Genomic DNA, 10,875 nt, shown 5'->3' on the forward strand with positions numbered 1-10,875 from the left:
AGTCCAGCTGACACACCTCAGCACAGCACATCACAGCACAGCACAGCAATGTAACACTCCACAACTGCTGAAAGGAAGTGATAATAAACTGCACCTTCCAAAGAGGCTGAACACGTGTCAAACATATGGAAGCAGCCGGGTCACATAAAATCTTTACTAGTTTGTGTAAATTGCAGATCACCTCTAGGCAAAATGCAAACTGCAAAGCAAAAACAAATGCTTGAAAAGTAAGCCTGTTCTGATCTTGATTTAAAAACCCACTAAAACCTTAAATAATGTCAATAATAATTTTCAAAGACTGTACTATTAGGACTAATGGCATTGCTGAAGTCACTACAGTGCTAATTAAATGCAGTGTGGCTTTTGCACTTGGAATCAGAACAGTCTGAATCGGTCACTTTCACACACACACATACAGGCACCCTCACAGCATGTGCTACAATACTTCTGATCCCAAGTACAGTTTGATCTCTTTGTACATTAATTAATCAATGAGCAATGAAACAATGTACAGAGAGAAAGAGAGCATTTTTGATGTAGTACAAAGAAAAATGACAAAAACCTCTAAAGATGGCCGGTGCTATGGCAACGGTAACTTCAGTATACTGAAGTTTCCGTTGCCATAGCAGCCATCCAGCACCCGTAGTCGCCTGGAGGCCTGGGGGTGGGAAGTTGTACATATGTGCAAATGCACATATGACTGATCATTAAATACCGGTTTAAAATAGCTACCTTTACTTTTGGTGCGCAATCTCTACAACAGATAATCCCTTAATAAATCCTCCTCCACAGTCATCTATTATGGCACTCACACTTCACTAGAGGGTGCTTGAAGCCTGGCTGGTAGATAGCATCGAAGTTTCCAGGACTCAAGTTCATTCTTTCCAACCGCAGATTGACTGAACCATAAGAGAGTGGAGTAATAACACACTCAGTGGTCTGTATTAAAATTTATACGTACAGCTCTTGAATGTTTAAACTTAGCTGGTAGATTTTACTTTGCCAGGTTCCCATCATCAACATAAATTCTTTCATGTTTATGAGGCATTTAGGCCAAAGTTAATGTAAAGTAGGTTGGACTTTGGTCGGCAGTAAAATTTATGCTCTTAATAAGAAGGTTCATTACAGGGTCCTGCTCATCAACACAGTACCAAAAAAATTATCATAATTTGTATGTAATTTGCACATACTGTGAAAATGGTGACACCTTATGATGAGAGAACAAAACACTATAAAATAACACTAATATGAAATAACATAAAATTGAACTCAGGTGACACAGGCCAAGAGAAAAGGGGGCATGTTGATGTAAGATGTGCATCTTGTGCACATTTTTAGAAGGACAACTGTATATACAGTGAGAGAGGAGGTAAACAATTTACTGCATTCTTCACTCCAATAAACACAGGAGTGAATTCTGCAGTAAAGTAAAAAGGAAGGCCGGTTCAAGTTCTGTTTACCTGAGAATAAAATTCACAAAAAACTTTGAATTTATACTTTTATTTTTTACTAAATCCTTTAAATACATGCCACCAGGTACTAAACGGCAAAAGAAATAATGCATTCATGGTTGTTACATCTGCACGTTACAGTAGCTGATATAAGTAGGTCAAAACACTGCAAGAGATTCCATCACTGCATGCCTCTTATTGTAAATTAGCCCAGGTGTTGAGTACAAATAATGTGTTTATACTGGCTTGGTTATTTATTCCTATATATTAATTTCAGTTTATGAAAACAGGTTATGAGGAGTAGCACTGTCTACAGACAAAGACAGTTAGAGTAACATACACTGTTTTTGCATTTTGCATATGTTAGTAAAGGACAGCTCACAGTATAAGATGGTCACAAGGTGTCAGGACTCTTTGGAATTAGGAGCTCAAGGTAAAAAAATGATAAAATAACTAAGATGTACTATATTCCCTGAGCATCAAGTCACACTGAGGTCAATCCTCACTCTATTTTAACATGAAATGTACCATAACTCTGTGGGAAGCTGGATTATTTAAACTAACAGATTAATTTTTATATTTTTTTGACTCATTTTTCACTTCCTTTCCATAATCTGTGCAAGAATGTTCAACATCTGGAGTGTCCTTATTCATCTTTTGTAAGACTTGCACAATAACTGTCTTAGTTTGAAGGTGTCTTTTGTTTAGACCAGCAGATTCCATTGTACCTTCCTCTGCTGTTGGACAGACGTCATCACTTTTCTGAGAAGACTTTCTCCGTCTCTGCAAGGATCCAGCATTTGAAACATCTTTGGATGTATCTGTGTTGGAGAAAACAACTGAACCATTGACTAGCCTATTAGGGCAAACAGAGAGGGTGGTGCTGGCAGCTTCACTCTGCTGGGTGGTGGCGGGGGTGTCCATAACAAACAGGTTCTGCAGAGGCTCATCAGGAGGCAGTCTGGGTGAGTATTTGAATGAGTTTCCAGGGTAAGCAAGGGCAGAGTTTACAACATTACCTGTGTCCCCACTGTGAGGTTTACCCTTCATCATTCCCAGAACTTCAAAGCGGAAGCTGGAGATATCCTGCTTAAGCTCCTATTGATTAAAAGCAGCAGAGATTACATTGCACCATAAAAGAAACCTTAAAGGTGAAGTCAAATGATCAAGAACGGTGCAAAACCTTGAAATTGTTTTCTGTCAATCCTTCCTCTGTCTTGGCATCTCTGATCTTTGCAGCCACATACCGCTTCACAAGGCTCCTTAAAACTTCCTAAAAGTACAGATTAGAATTTAAAAAACATAACAACAAACCATCAAAACTGCTCTTAATAGAAAACAAATCACTACCTGGTACTCGTGGTTTAATCTTACGTTTTCAGCTGCACGTCTCTGTAGTAAAAAGAGAAACACAAACATCAATGTCTATAACACACAACACTGAGGACACAAATTACTGTAAAATCCAGAGTCTTTACCCCCAGGGTTTCAAAGGTCTCAAGTCTCTGTAAGTTTGGTCTTTTGAACAAACTTGCTATCATCCATACAAATAGATAATAGACTGACTTTGGGCTGGGTATTATATTGAATGGAGATGGCAGGGTGCCCCCTTCTTCAAAGTAGCTCATCCATAATTTTGTTCTTGCAAATTTCCACTCTATATCTGCATGGTCCTAAAAAAGCAAACACAAACAAATAATGTATCATTGTGCTCTGCCAAGGAGAACCTGACAAATTAGTGTGGTGAAATTATAACACAAAAAGAGTAATTAGGACCACTCACAGCAATGTGCTGGTAGGAGTTGTTCATCATCGCAATTAGCATGTTCAGAAGCACCACCAGCGAGATGACATTATACGTGCCAAACATGGTAGTGCCTACAAACTCTGTGAATTCATGCTCGGGCTGCACATTGGTCACATAGAGGGAAATTAGGCCAAATACAGACCAAAATAATGACTGCAGTGTTTCGAACAGCCTGAAAAAAAAAAACAATCATACATCATTGCTGCTGAAAAACAAATGCATTAACTATTAACAATGAAGATTTGTTATGAACAATTCATTTAAGAACTTTAACTTGCGTTGAGAAAGCGTTGTTTTGTGTGCTACAGCGGATTCCAAGGCAGGTACCATTCTTAATTAATTCTGATGAAGTGTCATAATAAAAGTAAAGCTGATTGAGGCCATTGGCAAAAGCTAACAGCACGAGACAGTAGATGAAGAGGAATTTGAGGATGTCCAGAAGCATACGACCCAGAGAAATCTGTAACGGGCCCAGATGAGAGTTGGCAGTGAAAAGACAGATGAGGCGTAAAGAGCTGAAGATGTTGGCGATGGCGAAAAGTGCCTCTGCCACCAGTGTTGGGTGCCACATTTCCCAGGAGTTTCTGCATTTTGGTCCACTGTGCTGTTGAAAATAAATATAAATAAATAAATATACTGCATTGAATTCAGATGCTGCAGATGTTCTTAAAACAGAACACTTATAATGATATACTGTAAATGGTGATATAGTAAAATTTTTGGCCGTTATGATAAACTTTACTTTCACATATGCAACAATCTTCAGCGAAATAGTTGCAAGGTACAAAGCGTTCATAATGAAGTCCATTAAGTTCCACCAGTCATCTACGTAGTCCTCCAAACCATTGTCCCACATCTGTTTTATTTCAGCCCATAAAAAACCTTGGAGAAGGGACAAAAAACACAGAGAGGGAAAAATATGAGATAGCATTTATGGTTAAAAAAAGTGATACTCAATGGTGTAATCTATCAAGAGAATTAACTGTGGTCTGTTGGTGAGCGTGTGTGTGTGAATTACCAAGCACCCATGGCAGGATCATCCATTCCACATAAGTGGGCTCTGGACCCTGAATATCCTTTTTTGATCCGCTAATATGCTGCGACGCCAAGAAGAGCAGGAAGAGGAAGGTCAGGTAGGAAGCAGTGTGACAGATGAATTTGATGAAAGGCTTTCGGATAATTAAGCCATAGCTGCTCTTTGGAGCGATCAGGTAGAAGAGGGATAACAGCGGAAAGAGGAGGCCAATGAAGAAACAAGTGATGAGCTTTACTGCCCAGTGACGCCTCCTCCAGCCTGGAAATTCATCGTACCATCGAGACGCCAGCAACTGCTGGCAGTTGGGCTGAGCAACAAACTTAGGAAAATGGAGACACAAAGAAGGATGTTAATCAACAGCATATTAAACTTGACTCTATTTACTTCTATGCCTTTACTGAATACACTTTTAAGGTTTTATATGTCAGAGATTAAGTTGCGTTTCTTATTTCCACTGAGTCCACAGATGGTGTGTTGTGCTACTTTATCCGCTCTTGTGGATGAATTGACTGCTATCTAGCGCTGCAGCATTCTAAGTGGATAATGGCATTTAATTCATCCAACCTTTCTGTCTCAGTTGAAGGGAAGAATTAATACAATCAATGAAGCTCAAGCACACACAAATGTTATGCACAGATGCTGGCAGTGGTTCACTTCAAACTAACAGGTGTTGTTAATAAAAAGGTTTTTGATTTAGGCACTCTAACTGATGATGTGTTCGCCTGATCCAAAGCTAAAAAGTAAACAGCAATTTTGTACAAGCAGACTTCTGCATGCCAGTTTAGACATCATTCAAGAGCACGTAGAACCAAGTAAATAATTATTTTTGGCATAAAGATACCAAAAATAAACATTTACAAGTGTTGTTAAAACAGCAGATAACCCTTGTAAGATAGAATATAGTAGAAAGGCATTCATGTAAGATAGAATCTTCATGACTGTTGTCTCCTTCTCATAAACATTTCCTCTGCCCTCTGAGATTTGATATAAACATCTGCTGGAAATGTGCATGGTGATGGAAGTTCATTTCTGCCTAACCAAGTTAAGGCCAAATGGTTCTCCATTATGGTTTTCTATATGGCATTAAACTGTGGGAGAGCAGGTCATCTGTCAGTGTAGAATCTAACAGTTTTCCTAATCGTCTGTGTGAGATGTTGCCAGAACTTGACTGAAGGCAATAAGTGGCATCTGGATGGAGCAGATTTTGTCCAAGGACATTTTAGGAAGGTGAAAACAGCCTCATCCACATGTCACACCACACTATGCTGTCCTAAGGCCCTGTTATACTGACAACATACTGTGTAGTGTAAATTAGCTAAGCTATTTAATGCTATGTAATCATTTTTTCATTTTTATTGCATATCATTTACAAAAATGATAATATCAGAATTTTAATCTCATTTTATATGCATCCTGTACATAGAAATACTTTTTTGTTAAAACACTGGACCATGTTTTGAACATTTTGTGACAGTTCATCTGAATCTTAGTCACCAATAATAGAAATATAATAAAATTAACATATAAAAATATATATTTTATTACTTTAATCAACTCCAGTGAATGTTGAGAACTGTGATCAAAGCTATATCAGTTTAAAATGAGAATGAGGGGGCAGTAAGTCAACAATAAAACATGCTGAATGATGCATTTAAGAAACATTTAAAGGGAAACTTTGCCAGCAATTATGTTCACATCTAGTAAATGCTGGTGATGTGTGTAATCCATTAAAACTGCATGACCACTTTTGGTCTCTGAAAACAGACAAGTTGGAATGTGTGCTATTTGTGTATTTGTGTATAATGCACACAAATGAACAATGACATTTTATATATCGTAGAAAGCCCAAGAACACAACCGCTGACTGACCACATCACCAAACAACTTAATGTAACTTGCTTCATCCTGTTTACAGCCTTGTTTGCTGCACTACACTTGAGTTCCCCATGCAACTTTTGTTTGTGTTTCCTCAATAGTAACTATAAAGGTTTTTAGCATCAAGACTGACAGACTGACAAGGCTCTTTGAGGGCACACTTTCTGGAACAAACTGAATCTTATGTCTAACACAACAAAGTTGTGCAAATTTAGTTTGAAGCCCGTCCTCAACAGGAAAAAAACAGCTGAATATTTATGCAATCATCTAGAGAAGCAGATGGAAAAATTCCTCCAAATAGAAACAAGGCTTGCCACCAACACCTATTCTGACCTATTCTCTTGTTTACCTGATGGTTTAAAAGTTTAAGGTAAATCCTCATAATCCATAAGTATCACACATGCTTTCTTTGTTTTGGAATTTGCATCAATGAGCACAATGGCCAAAAAAACATACCCTACTGAATGGGACATCCCAAAACACGAGTCCAAATTAGGATAGAAGCATTAAAAATAAATAGCTAACACTTGATTTTACAGGCCACATAATTAAATACACAAGATGAGCAGATCTGCGAGTGAGTCTGCCTGAGGTACAACATTAAAACCTCTTTCCTTGGACACCAGTGAGGGCAAATGCAATCGCTGACCACCACACTGAACTTTCACCCTAACATCATCTCATCAATATATAACAACAAAAGACATTTAAATGCACACCAGTCATGAGCCACTAACTCTGCAAATACACAACTAACCATTGTATATTTTTACAAGGGAGCAACTACTGTTTGTGTGAGAGAGCTTATATTAGACCAAGTATAATCCATTTCACCATATCTTCTTCCATGCAAATTTTAACAGCTCAGCTCTGTTTTACAGCAAATGACTCAAAGTTGCCATCTGTTCTAATGAATAATATACCAAAGAAGATGTTAAAAGACAATAAAAGGTTCCCTCCCTCATTAAAATATTATGGGTTTGTATTTCAGGGAAATGTCCATTACTTCTTCCATCATTATCCCCAATTATCTAATCAGCATGGGACGGTCTAAGAGGGCTACTGTAATGCATTGCTGAGAGCCAGCCTGGCAATTACATCTTGTGCTAAACTCCCAAAGGATATCTCCACCCATCTCAGGCCACTTACATCTCATCTCTGTGCTTGTCTTATTATCTATTCTGTGATAATCAAATAGTATAATACATATTATGGTGTAAATTTGTATTGATAAACACTGTCAGTATGTGTTCTGGTCTTAAAGACAAGGCCTTTGCTTTTCTTTACTTGTGTCAAAAGATATCCAGATAAAAACATAATGTTGCACCCCTGCAGATTACAGCAGTCATGATTAAGACTTTACCTCTTTCTGGCAGTATTTGATAGCCAGTTTCAGCCGGGCCAGGTCATTAGTGTTCTCATCCAGCAGAGGATGGAGGTCATCACGGTAGTTGAGAATTGTTTCCAACTCTTTAGAGCTTCGGGTCTGGTCCAGCAGGTCCTTTGCGAATTGCTTACATGTATGGGACAGCTCCTCATACTCTGCCTTGAACTCATTCTCCACCGTGCTGAGCTCCTTCAGCTCCCAGCTGAGCTGAAAAGCGGTGAGGAAGGGATCCTCGCTGGAAACAGCGATGAGAGACGAACTGGCGAGGGCCCTGTAGATGTTAAGACGGGAGCGCGAGTAACGCAGACAGTCCACATCAGAGCTGGACACACACTCCACACAGTTGCAACGCACCGAATGTGGCTGAGGTATAGAAACACCTCGCTGCACAAGCAGCTTGATGATCTCATAGTTGTTAGTATGAGCAGCAAGGATGATTGGAGTGATGTCGGGGGTGAAGTCTGAAAACTGTTTGTTCAGCAGAATTGGTGGGACCTTTACAGAAAGGCAAAAGAGGAACATACAAAAGCAGAAAGTTCACAAGCTAGCATCGCTTGTAAACCGATCACAACTGACTCTAATTTCATCTATCTGCAGCCTCTAAACGTTCTTCCTAACAGCAAGCACACAACTAATGGCTTGTGGTTTAGCTGACCTCAAAAACCTCTTCCTGGCTGGAAGGTACCACAACATTCTTTTTTCTTTTGCTTCTGTTCACAGAATACAGAATACAGTCCTACATAGGGAGGCCAGGCAGTGTTGGAAAAGCAGATTTACAAACACTGGCCATAAAGGCACCTGACACTGAGGAGAATCACAAGCTGTGGCACAAAAAAATGCAACTATTCTGTCATTTTTTTTTTTTAGCAAAATCCAATAGTTTGATTCCCAAATTAAACAAAATAAAGACTATATAATAAGTGAGGAAAGCCAGCAAATATTTTATTCCTAAATCAGATTAAGACTAAAGAACAAACATGATTTTAAAAATATATATAACCTTTACTCACAGACAAAAAAAATAAGTGAGCTAAAAGGTCAGCAATAGTAGGGCTGGTATTATGTAGTGTGGATGGTACCTGCTTTTCTCCACGTGGCTTCTTGTGGTTGAGCAGCAGCTCCACAGCTCCCACTACTTCTTTCCGGATGGCATGCAGCAGGGCATCTCCCACATGTACATTATAACTGAGGAGCAGCTCGATGATTTCCAGGTTCTCATTTTCAATGGCAATCAGCAGGGCTGTGCGCCCAAGAGGGTCGATGCAGTTGATGTTGATTCTGAAGTAAATCTCAGCTTCCTCCAGGGCCTGCTTCACACTGGCGTAGTCTCCTTTCTCCACTGCCCCCAGGTAGGCCCTCTCCATGGGAGAGAGCTCAGATTCAGCCCGGACGATCCTCAGGGGGATTCTGTCCCTGTATGAGGAGTTGTCCGTTTTCTTGTAATACAGCTGTGACATTGCTGCTATTGTGTGGGAGCCTCAGCTGAGAAGAGAAATAAGAAGAGAAAATGTGAGGTCAAGTCTCACATTTACACTAAATTCAATCATTATTCCAACAATAAAGCTTATGTGTTCATTAAAAGCTATAATTACACATTTTGCTAATATATATTTGTGTTATCATTAAAATATTCATCATTTATTTACGTTATACACAGATTCCTCACGGCAGAGGACAGAAATGTTATTTTTTTTTATATTAATGATATAATTAAGCTGTACCCTGAAGAAAGAGAAACTTTACCTCCTGTTGCTCTCCAGTAAGAGACTCACATGAATCACTCGGCGGCGAGAAGAAGGCGCTGCGCGGCTCTCAGGGAGAAAAAAGGAAGTTGGCGTGATCAGATCTTCATGTTGAAGTCTCCACCAAGACTGAAAGGCATGTCATGTCCCCTGCCTGCCCACCCCTTTCTCTCAGATTACAGACCTGCCTGCATGCGTATAGAGTCAGATAGGAACAGATCCGCTGCAGAAAGTGACCAAACGGTCATCTTGTTTGCAGTCATCAGTGGTTAAAGGTTTATTTTTCTTTTCAGATAAAACAAATCAAACCGTGCGCGGTGAATTATATTTATCAGTGTCACTTCGTTTTATCATATTTTACAGTTAAAGCACAATATTAACTGAGTTTAATTAAAAAAACGTAAGAAGAAGGTTTACATCTAACTGTTTAATTTCGGATGTTGAAGACAGTGGCTGAGACATATGAGGCCAATGCGGAAGTGGCCTAAAGTGCAATACCGCCGTTGGCCGGCAGGGGCTCTTATTTAAAATTTGCAGCAGGACGTTGCTTGCTTTGAGTTATATTCAATATTTTTTTTTCTAGTTGTCTGTAAGCGTACAGCCTTCCTCTACACAAATTGTAGCTTAGCTGTGCCCCGTTCTCAGTTATGTTTACGGACACTTCAAATGAATTGGACGACAGCACTAACCTGAAGGTGGATGTCAGTCCTAACAACCAGCTAAAGCTACTTACCTTTGACAAATGAAACTGAAATAATCTGGAGGACATCCAGGTCCTTGTCGAGGCCAGGACACTGAAAACACAGAGGTTGAACTGCTGCTGATTGGATGACAGTAATGGTTTTATTGTGGCAGGTTAAGGGGAAATGCACCACAGACCACATCAGTGCTAAATGACTGTGGGTGAAGTTCTGTGGTCACATTAATAGCATCTGCGGCAATCAACAGTGAGAATGATGCTCTCAACAAGATCAAGAACCACCAGAGGATGGAGGAGTTCCTGATGTGGCTCATTGCTACAAGATGAAGACCACAGAGTATACCCAGAAGAGGGCCAGGCTTTAACATCCACAGCCTTAGGTAGGACAAGTCAGTCACTCCCACCACACCCAGTTTGCACCAGTTTCCAAGCAGTCAACCATGTCATCCCACACACATTGCCCACCGGTTTCCCTCCACCACCACCAGGTCTGTGCAGTTTGCCCGTGGCCAGCAGCCAACTGGCCACATCTCTCTGCACCCACTGACTTACCTGCTCTTTATTCTCAACCAGTGGTCAGTCACATTACTCATGCACAAAACCATATCAACCAAACCTAGCTACCTATCCAGGAGAGTCTGGTTTTATGCGTGGTGGTGAGGAATTTGTACCAACATGAATTGTTGAAGGTGAGAATGGATTCGATGAGTGATCTGTAAACCAGAGTTAAAAATGTCCTTGTTGACACAGAAAGACTTTTGTTTCCTCAGCAGGTGGAGCTGGGTGGAGGTGCGGTGGTGCTTTTTCATAAACAGTGTCTGTGTGTTGCATGGAGGTTTAGGGAGGGCTCCATCTCTGTCCCAAGATGTGTGAAGGA

General features: G+C 40.0%; 1 protein-coding gene across 1 annotated transcript; it reads right to left on the reverse strand.

Annotated features, from left to right (window-relative positions):
- Nucleotides 1–1,523: 1,523 nt before the first annotated feature.
- Nucleotides 1,524–9,404, reverse strand: trpc4b (transient receptor potential cation channel, subfamily C, member 4b). The gene is made up of 11 exons (XM_028419060.1): nucleotides 9,300–9,404; nucleotides 8,636–9,038; nucleotides 7,533–8,051; nucleotides 4,277–4,613; nucleotides 4,001–4,140; nucleotides 3,537–3,862; nucleotides 3,235–3,430; nucleotides 2,930–3,124; nucleotides 2,802–2,843; nucleotides 2,635–2,724; nucleotides 1,524–2,549 (listed from the first exon to the last, which is right to left on the reverse strand). Exons 2-11 carry the CDS (start codon nucleotides 9,011–9,013, stop codon nucleotides 2,019–2,021), a joined length of 2,754 nt encoding a protein of 917 aa, XP_028274861.1. The 5' UTR covers nucleotides 9,014–9,038; nucleotides 9,300–9,404; the 3' UTR covers nucleotides 1,524–2,018.
- Between the last annotated feature and the right edge of the window lie 1,471 nt (nucleotides 9,405–10,875).

This window comes from Parambassis ranga, chromosome 13, assembly GCF_900634625.1.
Source record: "Parambassis ranga chromosome 13, fParRan2.1, whole genome shotgun sequence".
In the NCBI taxonomy this organism is placed as follows: Eukaryota; Metazoa; Chordata; class Actinopteri; family Ambassidae; genus Parambassis; species Parambassis ranga.

What these genes read in the sequence shown, in the direction of transcription:
- trpc4b (XM_028419060.1), bottom strand. Translation starts at nt 9,013, where the DNA reads ATGTCACAGCTGTATTACAAGAAAACGGACAACTCCTCATACAGGGAC. An exon ending in TCAAATACTGCCAGAAAGAG is followed by an intron (nt 4,614 to 7,532) that starts GTAAAGTCTTAA and finishes CATTTTCCTAAG; the next exon opens with TTTGTTGCTCAGCCCAACTG. An exon ending in ACTCCTACCAGCACATTGCT is followed by an intron (nt 3,125 to 3,234) that starts GTGAGTGGTCCT and finishes TTGCTTTTTTAG; the next exon opens with GACCATGCAGATATAGAGTG.